This window comes from Lepisma saccharinum, chromosome 27 (genome assembly GCF_977018435.1).
Source record: "Lepisma saccharinum chromosome 27, izLepSacc3.1, whole genome shotgun sequence".
NCBI lineage: Eukaryota > Metazoa > Arthropoda > Insecta > Zygentoma > Lepismatidae > Lepisma > Lepisma saccharinum.
In genome coordinates this window covers 32,246,923-32,266,159 of record NC_139255.1, presented here as the reverse complement: position 1 = coordinate 32,266,159, position 19,237 = coordinate 32,246,923, and the positions used below count along the sequence as shown (strand labels likewise).

At 38.0% G+C, this 19,237-nt stretch overlaps 1 protein-coding gene across 1 annotated transcript in view; it reads right to left on the bottom strand.

Moving 5' to 3' along the window:
* Positions 1–19,237, bottom strand: part of LOC145980217 (uncharacterized) — a 125,900-nt gene that overhangs the window by 93,875 nt on the left and 12,788 nt on the right. Inside the window, exons 2-3 of the mRNA XM_083113239.1 lie at positions 14,412–14,559; positions 9,728–9,826 (exon numbers count right to left, since the gene is read on the bottom strand). Of these exons, the coding sequence (XP_082969365.1) occupies positions 9,728–9,826; positions 14,412–14,559 (247 nt within the window). The remainder of the gene's footprint in view (positions 1–9,727; positions 9,827–14,411; positions 14,560–19,237) is intronic.

Genomic DNA, 19,237 nt, shown 5'->3' with positions numbered 1-19,237 from the left:
GCAAATCGCTCGCCCCCAAGTGCTTCTTTGAGGGGTCCGAACAGGTGAAAATCACATGGTGAAAGGTCTGGGCTGTACGGTGGATGCAGAAGCAGTTCCCAGTGCATTTCCACCAGTTTCTGCAACGTAACACCTGCTGTATGGGGTCTGGCATCGTGGAGGAACATGACCTGGCGGATGGGACAGCCTCGTCGTTTGCGTCGATACTGCACCTTAACTTGATCGAGGAAGCCGCAGTAGTAGGGTGCGTTGATGGTCCGACGTTCGAGTAAGAAATCCACCAGTAGGATCCCCCTCCAGTCCCAAAACACCGTGGCCAACACCTTCCTCGCAGACAACCGAACTTTGGCCTTCACGGGGTTTCCTTCGCCTTTCCTCCTCCACTCCATGCTGGCACGCTTGGATGCTGGGGTGTAATGATGCACCCATGTCTCATCACAGGTAACGATGCGATGCAAAAACGCTTCCCCTTCCACATCAAAACGAGTGTGAAGCTGGCGAGCAATGCGAACTCAGTCATCTTTTTGAGCAACATTCAGCAGCTTGGGAACCCACCGAGCTGTGATTATGCGGAAGCCCAAGTGCTTTGTGATGATTGATTGGACACTTCCATAGCTCACACCAAGTTCTGCTGCAATTTGCTTCACAGTGACTCGGCGATCCTGTTCGACAAGCTCACGAACACGAGCCATGTTGTCATTCGTCACACTGACAGGGGTGCACTTCATTTGCAACACATTCACGGCCTTGCTGGAATTCCTTACACCACACCTTCACTCTTGCCCACGAGAGGGTACCATTCCCAAACTGGGCCTGCAGTCTCCGGTAAATTTCGGCCGGTTTGACGTTTTCCTGGGTGAGGAACTTGATGATTATGCGTTGCACAACAGACACTGGCACACTCTGCTCACTCATCGTGAGAGCTACTAAACGAAGCATGCGACACGCCGGCTGTTCTGGTTCCTGACTCACGACAGCCCCACCTACCGGCCGCACATGCCCAATCACACCCTGCTACCCATTCCGACGCTTAGCCAATCAAGGCTCGTTCATATTTGATTCACCCTCGTATTAATGCAGTGAATGGTAAGTGACAGGCGAGATATTGAGTAGAGCTTAACTTTTCTTGTTCTGTATAAGTTATTTACATTGTACTATGGTTTTTACAAGCACAAAAGACAATATCTTGATATGTTGTGTCAAGAGAACTAGCATTGTTTTTTTTTATTTCCAAACCAGAAGAATCTTGATTGACATTGGTTTTTTTAAGTACTTTATGCACAGATAGGCTAATCAGAAATGGATGAATCCAAACCACTATATGTCTCCACTGGATATCGAACCTGGGATTCCTTGATTATCACTATGCCATCGGGGAGGCTCCAGAAGATTCTTGAACTTAAACAAAACTTTACTTTTTGTGCCTGCAGTTCAATGACAAAGAAACTTGAACTTCATTCAAAATTGTGTTCTGCTGTGAAGGAAGCCATTAGTGTACACACTCAGTGTACTACAAGATGCTTACGTTTATCGAAGTAGAAAATTTCCTTTGATTTATTAGCCATTTCTTTTCTTTATTATTAATTTATCACATTTCAGCTAGCATAAATAGAATATGTTACAACCTACCGAAAAAAATGATGAAAAATTTAAAACATTTCAACAAGTTACATCTGTAGTACATCATTAGATAATGCAGCTTTTTGCTCTGAAAATTGAATTACACTAACCTGTTTGTGTGTTAATGATTATCGGTGACCAATGATTCCCACAATCTCGTTAATATTTTAATGAACGGCCCTTAATTGATATAAATTAAATTTAAAGGTGTGTATGTAAAGATTTAAAAAAAATAATGCATCTAGTACAAAAGTAGATTCTAAGTTGATGTTAAAAAGAATTCTTCTTAACATCATATAACTCAGCCACACAGGGCTGGCAATGGCAATATCTTATGAAATGAGACACCCCTGAACCCATATTTTCAGGTTCTGCCCTGCAAGAAAGGCACACAATAATATGCCATTATTGACTTGTTGCAGAACATTCCCCATTACTGTATTTGCAATGGACATTCTATGCTGACTTGTGTTGGTTTAAGTACCAGAGGTTAGCACTGTAGCCAGTACATATCCAGAAATACATTTCAGGGGGAGAGGTCCAGCCAAATGTGTCTCAGAAATAATAATAATTAAAAAATTTCGACCTGCTAGTGTTGCCAGCTAAGAAATTATGCCCCTAAAATGGCATTTTTCACTTAACCCATATAATCACCAAACCCATCAAATGTTTCACAAGACTCATTTTGGTCGCAAATGACAGTAACATATCATCAGTCATCTACTTATGACCCCTCGAAAATTTCTTAGCATTTTTCACTGAAAAATGCATTTGGTGGGGGGGGGGAAGAATAATAACGCTGACTTCCGTCAGATATTAATTTAAAGAATTTTCTGTATGGAATAAACTGATAATGTTAAGCATTGAAAAAATCTCAATGGATGAGGCTTCATAATGAGGAAAACCCGGTGTAAATCTCTCTTATGGTTTTCATGTTACAGGCGACCAAAGATTGGGTTGCGCGACTTTCGAAACACCCGTACAAGTAATTGTAGAACTACTTCTACTTCATCACGAATTCATAAAGCTGGTGCTTTTTAAATCAAGGGGTCCCGGGTTCAGATTCCAGTCCGATTCCAAATGGACCTAACGCAAACTTTGCCGAAAAAAAAACTGGCGAGATGTAAAATGGAGAAATTTGTTTCATCCTTGTAATTATCTTGGAATGTTGTGTTTCTACATATTATATTTCCAATGTTACACCTTTTCATATGCTTAGCCAATTTTGTGCCACTCCTAGATAAAAAATATGTTTCTGCCTGTACTCGCAATGTGTAAAATAAAGTAATCAATTTGGTTTCCTTTGTCTACGAATTTCATCAGAATACGTAAAAGAATATTTGTGAAATAATGTAAGGGAACAGAAAATAGTTCAAGCATCTAGGAGGATGTAAACAAATATTTTTATACATGTCAAAGTCTGCTTTTTGTACAATCTGAACCAGAAGTATTGCCACATTTTATGCAAACTATTTTCTTTTCCAAGAAAACACTGCAACTGTTTTCCTTTCCAGAAAGAGGCAATATTTCTGACTGTGGCACTCGGCCATTCAGAAGAGTTGACCTTGACTACTTGCAAGTGACCAAACACTTAAGGGCAGGAGGGACAGTTTCAAAGTCGAGGAGGTTCTTTGTAAAGCCTGTCTAAGAGGATGGTTGGGGCGGGGTAAAGAGTGCTCCCACATGTGGTTGTAGAAATACTATTGAAGGTTGGGGGAAGGCCACAGCTGCTTCTTTAGTCCATTTAGTGGCCAACAAATTACGACTGTTGTTGGGAGGGCATCGATGGCAGATAACTCCTCAAAATTATTCTTCAACTTTCTTGCAAAGTTGTATAGTCAGCAAGGGCACCCACAAAGGGGGGGCAGAGGGGAAATTGCTCTCCCTCAGATATCTGGAAAAAGTTCATGAATGGTTAAATTGTATTGATTATTTACTACAAACACTATTCTTGTCTGTGGTTTACAGGCTGTTAGTTACAGCAATCAACTACTATGTCCAATAAACTAACAAGAGATTATTTTGTCAGACACAACAAAATCTTGCAAACTATCATAACTAAGAGTATGCAGGATTTTTTTTAGGAGGGGTCTGGAAGTGTAAAGGTGAATATTACATAATTGTTTTCTAAGGGGGTGGAACACACAGTTTTTAATATTAGTTTTAAAAGTTGTCTAAATACAAAAACTGTAATTGGGGGTTATTTTAAGGGGAGTTTGCAATTACAACTATGTTTCTTTCCCAGGGTTCTTTACTGTTTTTATTAGAAAATTCTGATTTTCTCAAAATTTCGGACAAGCAGATTAGTGACATGTGAGGCCCAAAGCTGGTGGTTTCACGTAGTTGCACATCTGCATTCATTATGCCACAATTTCCCACAATGCTAAGCAAAGAATGCTGTCGGGGTAAAATTATGGATGTTTTTTTTTAAAAGCAATTAAGTAAGGATTGCAGCGCTGGCCGGGAAATCGGTTTACGTACAAAAAAGAACCAAACAACTTGAACATCAAAATTGCATTGGTCTTTTTTAGTAGCACACAAAAGATGCAGCTTTGATTCCCGGAGCAGGTGATCAAAAGTCTGAATTTTCCCGGCATTTTCTCTGCAAAGTGGCCCTGGGGTTCCATCAGCTTCAAAGAAATGTACCCGAAAGACTTACCAAGTACAAAAAATAAATTATGAAAATATGTGTTGCTTAACATTTGTTGAATAACGGATGGTTATTTGCTTCTATTTATTTGAAGGAAGTAAATATTTAGTTTTTATAATTAATTTATTTAACATTAATTTTATCTGTGCGTGTGTCTAAACAAAAACTATCGTAATACAATGACTCTTTTGTTGCATAACAACATCATTATTTTATTGAGAGACACTTGACACTGAAGTATCCTGCCGCACTGTCAATGTCATATTTAGGGGCAAAGCTCAAGGTTCCCGACAACCAACAGGTTGTAATGCAACAGGTTCATGAGGCAGTGATGTCATTGCTAAACATTCTCTTATATGAAAATAATCAATTTAGTCTTGAACTTTAGCATTGGTTGTTTTAGTCAGTTCAATCAAAGTTTGTTTCTGCATTTATAAAGAATAATATGGTTCATGCTGTATAGTAATGGCAATTTCGTAGGAATTTATCATCTAGTATTGCGAGTTCCATTTCACCCATGTGTGTGTACAGCCAACGGCAAATTAAATAAGAGAAAAAATATTTTCCAGACGGAAAATAAGTTGGCAATGCTGCAAACACCGAGGCATTCTTGATAGACGCTTGAGGAGTGTCGAGCAAACTTTCCTGAAAAGCACAACTCCAGTATCGAAGGTCATGCTACACGTGGATTGGCAACTTTCTGGAGCATGCTGTCTACACAATTCTACCCAAATGCCTGTTTGAAGATGAATATTCTGCTCGCATTTTATTTTTCAAATGTAGTTCCAACATTCTAGTCATTTTAAAATTATTTTTATTTGTTCTTATTTTGCTTTGCTTTTGTGTCCTTTTATAATTAATCACAACTATGAAGATTGATTATAATTCGATTAAATCGATGAAGGGACACTTAAAAAAGAGATTGTCACACCAGGACTCTAATGCGGAGCCTAAAGTGGATACGTTGGGGAAATCCATCCATAACTCCCGGCTACGAACTGTCTTATAATACTTGTAATTGCTCAGGAGTATTTTTTGCTCTGTTCATGCATAATACCTGCTTTCGGCCACTTAATTTATAAGTGACATTAAGAGGAGGGACACATCATGGCATATACTGGAATTGATTGATTGAATTGCTTTATTTTACTTCGATTTTTGTGCCACTTTTGGCTAATTTGCAAAGATGAGGATGAGTGATATGATGAAATTGATGAATGGACACTCACAAACATCCATGCCCAGGCCAGGTTTCGAACCCGGAACCATTGGCGTCATAGCACGGTGTGCTAACCACGGGGGCCGGCACATATACTTAAAATGTGACTTGCTAAACACTACTTTCGGAGATCATTTGGACATGGCAATTTTGATAAACAAGTTGCATTTTCTCTACTTACATTCATTGTCGAAATTGTATAATAATAGATAAACACGCAACTACGCAAAATGTTTTAATTGACTAAAATTAACAATGACTAATATATACTGGACCTACATTTTTTAAATGCAAATTTGGGTGGCGAAAATTTGCCTCAACACGAAATTAAAATGCAATTTTCATTCAATACACTAAAATTTCAGACCAAAGCAGACTTCATTATATATTATTAATAACACTACACACGTAATCCTCTAACACGGTTTTCTTCGGAATAAGATTCACAAGGCGTAAAAGGATTATGATTCACTACAAAGCAATAGCTAGCTATAAACGTTAGATAAACCTGAAATGAGGGGTTAGTATTCACCATAAGAGAAGTGGAGCAGGTAAAACAAAATACATATGTAAGGATGAGGTGTGTAAGTTTATATGTGAAAATTGACCGAGTGGTAGCACTAGATGCTTTTACGTCAGGGGTCCCAGGTTCGAATACTGGCCTAGACATTGGTGTTATTTTCTAATGTTCTATTCTATTTATCATATGTTCACTCATCTTCATAGTCACGATTGCCCAAAAGTGGCAGAATAGCGACGCTAAATAACAAATAAAAATATATGTGAAAATTAAATGGTGAATTAAGAGCTGATGGGTAAAATATGTTTCATGAGCGATGTTCGATAGAAGTTCTGTTAAGATGTCAAACCTGTAGCAAGCATATAGCGAGCGAAGTTGTGTGAAGGATTCACAATAAGCATCTATTACATTTAATCTAAGCTTACACAAAGATAGCGATTGAGCGAGCCAGAGCAATGCAAAGCAAAGAAAGCACTTAATCATTGAGAGAAACTATAAATTTGAAGGCTGCAAATTTCTGCAAGTGTCATAATTTGAACTCTAAAATAATAATTCTTATGTGACGAATAGTATCATGTTGTAAGTCAGTGGGTATTTGAGGTGCTTTGCGTATTATTGATTTTCGAAATCATTTTCATTGTTACCATTCTTGATATAGGCAGCATTTTGCGATAAGTTCTTAATTAGCTTGGGTTTTTGTTTAAAGTCCATTTTATGCACAGATAGGCTAATTGGAACTTGGCCTACAGTTCCAAGTGGGATCCAAACCTCTGTGTCTCCACCGGGTATGGAATCGAGGGTCCCTTGATTGCAAGGCTTGACGTTATCACTACATCATCGTGAAGGCCCTCCGTAATGGGCTACATCTGCATGGATTAACATAAATTCATTTTAAACATATTTCGGACACTAAATACAGTTCATTATCACCACAGACTAGAAATTACTGTTTTTGCGAAAATACGAGGAACACCTATCGCTCTTTTCTTGTTACTATTCATTAGAAAATAAGAATTATTTCATTTCTCTCTCACAGTCTATCTTTGCTATTGATTGACGAAACAACAATGCTTCAAACTCAGAAGCCTACACCGAAGGTTATATTTTTTTATTTCACGCCATTGTTCTACCAGTCTCCGTTAATTGCAATGATAAAGATTAAAGATGTGATAGGTGGAGGTGGGATGAAAACCAAGTTCTAAACCAAGCTATTCAACTTTGAAGAGCGTTACGCTAAAAATTTGCTACGGGGTTGGCTTTTTCGTGTAAGTCAGTTGATCAAATCACTATTTGTCATTCAAATTCCAGAGACAGTCAAAAAATCCAATTGATGGGTCATCCGCCGTACAGTCCTGATTTGGCACCCAATGACTTCTTCTTGTTCCCGAATGTCAAGAATAAATTGCGTGGGCAACGATTTTCGTCGGCGGAAGATGCCGTTGATGCGTTCAAAAACCATATTATGGAGGTGTCTCAAGAAGATTGGAAAAACTGCTTTGACAAATGGTTCGAACGAATGCAAAAGTGTATTGACCATAAAGGAGAATACTTCGAAAAACAATAAAGCAGTTTTCAATGCCAAATTCCTGTTTTTTCATTGTTAGGCTCAAAATATAAATAGTGACCCTCGTATTGCAGGAGAATAATACCAGTTAATTGGTGTCTTGCTATTTTTACATTAAAGAGAAATAAAGGTATAATTAATAAAGATAAATTCATTTGTAATCAAAATTTGATTTATTATCGTAGTAAACATCTTTTACAATCACAGTATTGCAACGGGTGATATTTCAGTTGGTAATTAATTTCCCATCAGCATCTCTCCAACCAGCGCTTTCATAGTTACGAGGATGACACACGAAAGCCATTTGGAACATGCAATTTTTTAAGTATGCATTTTGGGAAGTAGTGATTTGGTATTAGGGACTTTCGTGACGTCAGGGCGTAAGAGTTATCTCACCTCTAACGTATTGTCATAACTGGTTAATTTTTAATTGCAGTCTAAACTCTAGTATCAATAATTTTTAATCCGATAGTAGTTTCATTTTTTCATGTACAAGAAATATACAGTACTTTAATAGTGAACGAATTCCCTTACATAGGAGAATCAGGATGTCCACCAGAAGAGGCTACGCACACACACAAAAGGTGTAACAGATAGGTCAAAAATAGCCAATATGCATGGAATGAATCACAAAGAAACCTGTGCAACAACGTAACAGTCCTACACAAAGAACCAACTTGAAAACTAAGGAAAATCAAAGATGCAGCCTCCATAGCAATGAGCCAAAATTTGTAAATAGGGGCACAAATGGAGCAAAAATTAGTACAGAATTTCAGGGCCTGCCGTGGAGTAATTGGCTAGCACATGGGATTTGTAGTAAGATCTAGGGATGGACGATATCAGAAATTGATATCACAATATATCAAGAAATATCATCACAGACAATACGATATTTTATCTGTATCGTGATATCAGCGATACATCATTTCCAGTATATTGCAGACACGATATATATTGCTAAATAACATGACGATATATCACTGACACGATATCAATCGCCAACATATATATATCTCCAATATATTGCAGACACGATCTATATTGCTAAATAACATGACAATATATCACAGACACGATATCAATCGCAAAAATATTGTGACAATATATAGCCAACACGATATACAAGGTGTCTCAAAAGTAATAGCGCAAACTGACACAGGTGAAAGTACACGATAATAGAAGCAAAAAAGTCTAGGTAAACATGGGTCCGCAAACGAGCAGTTTGAGATAATCTCAAATGTGTGATTACAAGTCGCCACTGACTTCACTGTTTGTAAACATCATCCTAGTTGGTAAAATGCTTTTGAACACCTCCGGCTCATTTTGGAATTGGTACAATTATCTGTACTGATTGCATCGATCCTGTTTGATTACAACGCCACCTCTCGGAAATGTTCTGTTTTGGAAACAAAGAGCAAACCTCGGAACGTGCAAGCAGTAAAGCACTCTGTGTTTACAAAATGCAATCAGTGATGGCTAACCACGTTATTAGCATTTTACCAACTAGGATGACGTTTACAAATAATGAGGTCGGTGGCAGCTTGTAACCACACATTCGCAATTATCTCGAAAATTGCTCGTTTGCGGTTCCATGTTTACTGAGGCTTTCTTGCTTCTATTATCGTGTACCTTCACCTGTATCAGTTTGCGCTATTACTTATGAGACACCCTGTATATTGCCAAAATATTGTTATGATATATCATCTAGTTGAGATCGCCTGGACGATACATTGCCCAACACTAGTAAGATCACAGAAGTGTCGTAGGTTTGATCTCCACCATCGGCAAAAGATTTTTTCACCTAAAGATGTGAGAAGTGGTGCTCTCAAAACGTAGTGTTAGAATAAGTATAATTAAAAGCGCTGGATAATGGATAATGTTCAATCAATATTCCATGCTCACAAAATTATATCTTAGATTAGGAGCCAACAAAAACTGAAAAACTCAGCACTGTCAACATCATACGTGTTTCAAAGGCAACAAATCTTATTGCGGTGGCACTGATAACACAGATAAAATAGTGACACCAAAAATGAAATCAAACACTCATTTAATCCCAGTTACAACATATTGTACCCCTTTCTTGTTAGAATAAAATCACACATACAATACACAACTCATTAAAAAAGAAAGGAAAATATAATTTGTACTTACAAGTGTGCTTTTCGTTTAACACCAGATATAACATGTTTCCTATGGAATTCTCTATGTCCATTGCAGTTCTCTACATCACTGACTTCCCTATCCTTTCTTCTGTAATACCCAAAAAGAATTCATACTTATCATTCAGAATACTACATTATACAAAGGTCTGTCAAAAAGTAACACACAATCCACTGTAGCTCGGGAATGGTAAGGACTAGGGAAATGATAGAAATTTTGTAGGTAGAAGCATCTGTCCTTTGGAAATGTCACTCAATGTATGATCCATGTGCTTCACTGCATTGCGGCCATCTTTGTTTCCATGACACGAATGCATGTTCGTAAAACTCTATGGGTTGGTCTTTACACCACTTTTTCACATACGCAATGAGCTCGTTGTCATCTCCAAACCGTTTCCCACGCAGATGAGCCTTCAGTTGTCCAAACAGATAGAAATCTGATGGTGCTAGGTCAGGACTATATGGGGGTTGTGGCACCACTGTCCATCCCAGTTGGCCAATCTTCTGAACTGTCATGAGTGCAGCATGCGGTTGTGCGTTATTGTGATGCAACTTGATGTCTGTTGTGCGTAACTCTGGCCACTTTGTTTGAACAATAATGTTCTTTGTTAATGGTCGTTCCACGTTCGAGAAAGTCTATGCAAATCACCCCACTGTGATCCAAAAAGAATGTCACCATCAATTTGTTGTGTGACTTGGTAAGTCGCAGCTTCTTTCGCCGCGGTAATCTGAATGCCTCCACTTCATACACTGCCTTTTGCTCTCCGGATCGTAATGAAACAGCCAGGTTTCATCACATGTGATGATGACATGAAAGCATTGTGGACAATCCCCAGAGAAAGTTTGCAGAAGACCATCACACGTGGTGTAATGACCAATGGCATCTCGTGGCCTCAAATTTGGCCGGGGCTTATTTTTTAAAGAATTTAAAATATAATCACAATTCACATGAATTACAAAAAATAGGTATTTTTTTTCTTCTAGACTACAAAACTGGACTTACTTTTTTGAAAGAATTTAAAATGTAATGACAAATTACATGAATTACAAAAAAATGGGTATTTATCTTCTTCTAAACTACAAAACTGGACTTATTTATTTAAAGAATTTAAAATATAATGACAATTCACATGATTACAAAAGAAACAGGTATTGTTGTGAAACATACCTTTCTACGAACGTTGACTCCCGTTCTTCTGCTCAGCAAATTTTGTTATTACTTTTTCGTTGAAGCCCTCTATGTTTGAAATATATTCTATCTCTATTGTAAGCAAGTGCCAAGGCATTTGGTCTGTCTTGTCCCATTGCATTTCTTAAGCAGGTTTTAATACGCTTCAATGTGCTGAAACATCGTTCAGATTCAGATGTTGCCACTGGAGTTATTAAAACTATGTTTGTCATTTTTACTGTTTCTGAAAAGGTATCCTCTAAATAATTTTAAATAAAAAATGAATGCAATCTAATGATAGAGTTTATGTTTTTCAACTCTTCACTACAATAAAGAACACGAAGTTCCCTCTTTAGTTTTCCCTCTTCTATGAAGGGATAATAAATCTGGGAAGATGCCTCTGTTTAAAGATTGTTCTCTTTCATTATGTCCTCATAGAGCAAGTTCATGTCGACCACAGAATTTTAAACAATGGATAATTCTATTTAATATATGTCTATTTTTCCGGACAAATTCATTGTGTCTTGTAATTGACAGCCTATGTCCTTCTCAATTTGTGTTCGAACATTAACCCTGCCAAACTCACTCAAACATAGCGAATGAAACCCACCAAAACACTACAGAACAACATGCGAGATCGAACATGACGCAACGGAACTAGCCCCGAATCAGCACTCAAATCCATTGCACTCTCCCCTCCTCTCTCTGCTAGCATGTGACCTTCACTGTAGCGTAGGTGGGTGTAGGTCACGCCTTCCTTTGCGACTTGCCCCGGAAAACTATAATTGACATCAATGCTGCTAGGAGTGCTGTCGTATCCATTGCAACAGACGATGAATTTAAGTGGGTAAAAATTGCCTTTTAAAAGACTGTGTGATAGTCTGTTTTTCTTTAGGGGCTAAGCCCCGAAAGCCCCAAGGGACGAGATGCCACTGGTAATGACCAACCTAAAGAGTCTTAAAAACTTGCATTCGTGTCATGGAAACAAAGATGGCTGCAGTGCAGTGAAGCACACAGATCATACATTGAGTGACATTTCCAAAGGACCAATGCTTCTACCTACAAAATTGCATTTCCCTAGTCCTTACCATTCCCAAGCTACAGTGGATTGTGAGTTACTTTTTGACCGACCTTTGTATATATTAAGCATGAAAAGCAATACAGTGCTATAACCTACTGTTCTCTTAATGCAGCAGTGTTTTTACTAAACCTCTGATTTTTATGTTTTAGTGAACTTTTAGGTTCCTAAAGTAGGCTCTAAAAATCCTAAAACATGTTCTAAAAATCTTAAATTAGGCTCAAAATATCCTGTTGTAGGTTTCAAAAACTTAAAATGGTTCAAAATTCCTGAAAAATATTGCTTAGCTACAATTGTTTTAAAAAAAAATGAGAACCCTAAGAAATTTTAATAGGCATATACAATCACCAGATATTAATTTTCTAAACAAATTATCATACCATACTTGTGCTGTTATCAAAAGTTACTTGTTCACACGAAGACTGAATTATGCATATATCATTTGCTGCACAACACTAGGGTGGCTACTCACCAGAAATTATGCATGATTTTTTTCTCCGCAGACGTGAAAAATTGTTAACTTTTATTAATCCATTAAATTTATACATATTTATAAATGCTCTGAGTCACATTTTTCAGTTAGGTTCATTTTTATCGAGGAAGGAAAAGAAAGCTGCGTGGAAATTAAAACAGAATTCTCTCAATCATCGGTTTACTTTCTTAGGGTCCTTTGCAGAACAATCTATGTGGAAGATTATTACAAGATAAAATATCTTGAAGTTAAATTTGAATTTGAAATTCTTATACAATCAATATTTTTTTGTAGATTACTATATTCTGTAACATTTGTGACTTGTGTTGTAGATGTATTTCGAGTCAGAGTATGAAAAATGTAAACTCTACACCTTAAATTAAGTATTTTAAATGTATATACAGTTTAATTGAATTAGAATTTTTGGACACAGACCCTTTATATTCTTAATATACATATTTGTGTGTGTGGGTGGTGAGAGGAAGTAATACATAAGGTTGAAATAGAGAAAACATCTGCCTGTATCCTGGAAGTTTGGGAAGTTTGCCTTGAAAACCAGGAATTATACTTGAATTTTAACATGAGTCTTAGAGTGGCCACCCTGAATACGTAACAATATTTTTCACGTTATCCACAGTCAAACTCAGTTTTTTCTCTGTGAAGATCATCTTATATGCTGAAAATGATCTTTCAACAGAAACATAGTCAGCGATGCAAATTTGAATGCTGACTGTACTTCACAAGCGCTGAACTGATGGAAAAGTGAGCAAGACCACCTGGATCAGAAGTTTAGACTTTGGACTGTGCAGGTAACAGTGGTGCCAGATATTTTGCTTTGTTTAGAGCTTTGAAAAAACATCATGGACTTGGAGGGAGGGAAATCGACAGAGTATCTTTACTGACCTTTGTACTCAATATAATCTCCCTCCTATCTAGAGCTTATTTTAGGAACCTAAAAACACACTCTTTAGAATCTGAAAATGTGAGGTCTAGTTATAATAAATGTACTGTTATGTAGATAATATTAAATATATCGAAAAAATAGTAATGATGCACTAATATTGAATTGCAATACAAAAATTCAGATTCTCCTACTATTGTGAATGAGTATCAGAAATTCTCACCAATTTAAAAATATATCAATAAGAAAGTTATTTGAAAAAAAAAAAAAAAAAACAGACAAAAATTAAAAATTGGACAGAAATGTCCCTAAGATTAAGGGAGATTTCAGACTGAAGTGACATGTGTTGCTCGGACTGGGGCATTTTCTCAATACAGTATATGGTGTTTCCTCTGTCTGTTTGCACATGTGCGGTAAATGTTTTATTTCGGACGGAAGGGACCAGTGTAGCTTGTAGCTTGCTACTGTGGTGTGAAATCTCCATGTCGCTTGTCCTCTGTCAGCTCCCTCAAAAACAATTGTCGACCTACACACACACAAAGTACATAATTTCATTTGAATCAAAGCATGCTGTAATTATTACAAACTAAACCAAATATTCTGTAGGGCAACAGCCCATTAAGTGTTAGGGTCTGTCAAATGGCCTTTCATTGGGTATTGCATGGTCAACACATTGAGTCTCCGTGATTAGCACTATTTTCCTGGCTTTCTAGACAAGACTCTGTTACTTCCTTTCTTGTCACTCTACTCAAGATGCTAAAATTTTGGGGATGCACAGGGAATCGAACCTTGGACTATTCACACCAAAGGTGAGTGTGAGACTGTCACTTGACATACGACACAGGCAATTACAAAAGCAGTCACAAGAACAGTAGAATTTCACATTTAAACAGTGTTGAAAGGGCAGAAGTACTGTTGTTGTCCCTCCTTGTAAAAGCTCTGCAGATGCTTACATGTGTATATTTCTGCATCTTAATATTACTTTAATAAAGTTACTCCACCTTTGCTGTATTCTTATGACTAATTTTTAAAATTATATCATTATATATTTACTTACTTTGCTTGTGCTTCTGTCTTTCCTCTTTTCAGCAGATCTTTCTGCTTTACCATTCTTCTGTTGGATCTTCGCTCAGGGATATTTTGTGAAGGTTCGACATTTTTTTTCACTTGTCCGAGTGTTCTGCATGGATAATTTGGATATATGCCTGAAATGAAGTAAACAATAACCTTAAGTGCATGCATACAATACTAATACACATTGCTGTGTGGTAACACACAAAGCTGTTAAATTGAAAAACTTGTGTATAAAATTTTGATGTTTGTAAATGATCTGGCCAAGGTTGCTTCTTGCTCTGTAGCTGGGAATTCTAAGGTTAGTTTTTCCTCAAAGGTTTTCACAAAAGGGCCTTTGCTCAGTGGGTGGGGGATGGCCAGATGTCTTGGATATAAATACCTGGTGCCACTTAGACGGGGAGGGTTCAGCATACATTTGGAGAGGGCTGAGTTGCTAGTTTTGCTTATGAGTGCATAATAAAACTGCGGGAGAGTGTTAGCGCTATGATAAATAGTGTGCTTGTAACACAAGTTAAACTTACAGCACTTAGAGGAGACTGCATAGCGACTTCTGTGTGAAAAACTGCGGCAGCAGGTTAGCTCTATGACAAATAGTGCACTAACAGAAAGTCCTTAAAAGTGCATTTCTTGTAATAGAACAAAAGGCAATCTAGAATGTTACGTACTCGAACCTTGCATATATGGAGAAGGGGAGAAGCCTGTAAATGAATTATACATAAAAACATCCCATCTTTAAAATTTAATGTAACTGAAAACATCAAGAAACTCTGTGAAAGCAATGATGATTTTGAATTGCCTGAGGCCCAACATTCATGAAGAAAGTTTAGTTTATTGTTGTGGATAGTGCAGCAGAAAGACTTTTAACAAAAACTAAGTTGCGATTTGTCTGAAGCGGCAGACGGAAGGTACAATGTACTATGTATTTTGTACCTCCATTGATTACATTGAAAAGGTTAAAAAATTGTGCTTTTAAAGGCAAGGTTAATTTCATTTTGTTGATTGATTGATTTGGTGTTTTAAGCCCACTTTATGCACATTAAGGCTAATCGGGACAGGACCTACAGTTTAAAATGGAATCCGAATGACTTGTCTTTATACTTATAAAAGGTATGCCCAAATGAAAAGGAGACCTTTGCTGTAGCAGTGTTGTATCTAATCGAAGAAGGTAAATATGTTTGCCGATAGATGGCACCGTGTTTGTCCCAGTTTGCAGGTGTAGCGAACGGCTTCACCTGCTGTTTCCTCATTTGGCGAGAATTGTTTTGCATGGACGAGTGCATTATGGATTCCTCCAGATCAGTGCAGACCCCTGTAATCCAATTTCTTAGCGCAGAAGACAAGCATGCTTCAGTTTCTTTTTCGACGATGAAGGACCTCTACTCATCGACTGGCTGGAACGGGATGAAACAGTGAACTCTGAACAGTACTGCAACATGTTGTTGACCATCAAAGAGGAGGCCATCAAAAACAAGTGCAGAGGTAAGCTGTCTGAAAGGATAGTGCTTCTCCAGGACAATGCTAGGCCACATGTGGCCACGAAGACCCTCTACCTGCTGAGAACATTTCAATGGACAGTCCTCACACATCCTCCATACAGCCCCGATATTTCCGCATGCGACTCCCATATCTTCAGCCCCTTAAAACAATCACTGAAAGGCAAACAACTACGAGGGCCACTATTTATATTTTGAGCCTTGGCAACACTGATTGAAGTTAGGCCTCATTTGACGTTTGCACGGAATCGTCTGGCATTATTGACCATAACATACTTCAAATGTTTTGTCAATAGCTTCATTTGTGTTCTTTATGTTGCCTTGGAGATTGCGCGACAACAATAAAATGGAATTAACTTGTGAACATTTTCGTGCGATGATTTTTTACGATTTTCGACATGGATTATCAAGACAAGAGTGCATCGATCAACTTACTTCCACATTTGGCGATGAAGCCCCATCCTTTGCCACTGTGAAACGCTGGTATAACGAATTTAATCGTGGCCGCCATTCTCTCACCGACGAGATTCGCGAAGGTTGTCCAAAATCAGTTGTTGTTCAAGAAAACATTGATGCTGTGCAAAACCTAATACTGCAAGATCGTTATGTGACATACTGTGAGATTGAGGCAACCATGGGCATTAGTTCCACCAGCATATATAAAATATTACATGATCATTTAGCTGTGAGAAAGGTATGTTCTCGTTGGATCCCACACAATTTAACAAAAACTCAAAAAGACGCTCGCGTCAATTGGTGCAAACAAATGCTCAATAAATACAATCGAGGTGCTTCAAAAGACGTATATAAGATTGTAACAGGTGACGAATCATGGATATATGCATATGAGCCAGAACGTAAACAGCAGTCGACTGTATGGGTGTTTCAAGATAAACCGAATCCAACAAAAGTTGTTCGCGCTCGAAGCACATCGAAACAAATGGTCGCCTGTTTTTGCTTTGTTTGATAAAAAAAGTGTATTCACAGACAAAAACGTTCCAAAAATGGAAAATTAATTTTAACAATTTTAGTCATTTTGTTTTTATTATAGATTTTCGGGAAAACTGGTCATGTGACAACTGTGCCTTTAGAGGAACGTAGAATGGTCAACTCTGAATGGTACACAACAATGTGTTTGCCAGAGGTCTTCAAATACGGAAAAAAAAAAAACGCTGTCAGATCATTCTTCATCAAGACAATGCCAGCTGTCACACATCTCGTCTAACAACCGACTTTATGAACAGTCAAAAAATCGAATTGATGTGTCATCCGCCGTACAGTCCTCATTTGGCACCCAATGATTTCTTCTTGTTCCCGAATGTCAAGAATAAATTGCGTGGACAACGATTTTCGTCGGCGGAAGACGCCGTTGATGCGTTCAAAAACCATATTATGGAGGTGTCTCAAGAAGATTGGAAAAACTGCTTTGACAATGGTTCGAACGAATGCAAAAGTGTATTGACCATAAAGGAGAATACTTCGAAAAACAATAAAGCAGTTTTCAATGCCAAATTCCTGTTTTTTCATTGTTAGGCTCAAAATATAAATAGTGACCCTCGTATTCACCTATGACAAGGAAGTGCAGAACACCGTGGAAAACTGGATTCGTAAGCAACCCAGGAGTTTCTACACTGAAGCCATCCACTCCCTTCCTATGCACTGGAATCAGTGCATCAATTTCAATGGCAATTATGTGTAGGTATCATGTTACACATTAACTGTACTTCACATATTATGTAATGCAAATATTCTGTAATATAATATTCTTTAGATATAAGCGTAGTCTCCTTTTCATTTGGGGATAACTTACATATAAGTTATTGCTTTATTAGTAATATCGAACCTGGGACCCTTTGATTACAAGCCGACGACACTACCACTGCACCATCAGGAAGGCCCTAATTTAATTTTGTATTTCACTACATAGTTCCATTATATTGCAATGTATATCTGAATGTTTACACTCTATGACCACTTTCTTCGAGTATAAGACTTAATACATATCATCATGGATGTCCAGGGTGAAGGCAAGGGGGCACAGCCTCCATTTATAATGATTGATTGGATTGATTTGTTGTTTAAAGTCCACTTTATGCACAGTAAGGCTAATCGGGACTGGACCTACAGTTTAAAGTGGGATCCGAACCACTGTGTGCCTCCACCGGGAATCGAACCCGGGACCCCTTGATTACAAGGCGACGATGCTACCACTGTGCCATCGGGGAGGCCCCCATGGATAATGAATGTGAATGTAAAGTTTTATATTTCACACAAATAATTTAATTTCAGTCAGTAATTTATGTTATTCAGAGGGTGCTATTAGGGGAGCAGTTGCCACCCGCTTTTTGCTAATTTCCCCCCACACCTTATCTACCAAGGGAAAATAAACTGTCCTTGCCCCCCTCCCCCAGTTTTAAAAGGTTGCGTGAGTGTTTCATGTTTTTTATAATACATTTTCAGCATCGCACCCCCTAAATTTCTTTCCGTGCCCCATCAGCATCCCTAGATGATTAATCCTGGTTCCTACTCTTTACTGTTGTTTGGGACTAGGTAGGAAGATTGGGATAGGATACAATTGGTAAGATGGGACATTTCAGAACACCTTAGTCTGGCTTCTCTTCTGAGACCTGTCCAGACCCTGCTGGTAGAAAATCTACCACTGGCATAGCTCTCAGCCTCAACAAAGTACGCAAACCCCCCCCCCCCCCACCCGCACAGTACTTTGAGAAAAAGTGGATTGAGGAACTTGAAGAATATAATAGTAATCAGCAAGTAAGGAAAATGTATATGATAGTGAAGGATAAAAGGAAAGGCTTCCAACCAAAGACAGCTTTCTTTAAAGACCAAGTAGGAAACCTAATAGGGAAAAAAAGTGAGATCTTAGAGAGATGGGCAGAATACTTCAGTAAACTATTTAATGTGGAAGATGGGTTTCAAGATCTAGAATTTAGTGATGGACAGGAGTACCCAGAGGAGGACTATGATGATGAAAGCGGAGCATCTCCAACACACGAAGAAGTTAGAACAGCTATTAAGTCTCTTAAGAATAACAAAGCCCTAGGGATTGACAATATCACTGCTGAAATGTTTAAAAACTGAGGAAACCAACTAATAAAGTACGTGGTGCACACCAAAAGTACGTGCCGTTTTGTTCTGAAGTCAACATTTCTTCTCTTTTCAGGGAAATAACTATGGCATCGGAGACTTCCATCCTTCGTCTTCAAGCAGTGTCATTTTTGTGTGCTAGGTGGCAGTAGTTGAGTGACAGTGCCTGAAGGAGTAAGACGTGTTTCTGATACTGCCTGGGGAAATGGAA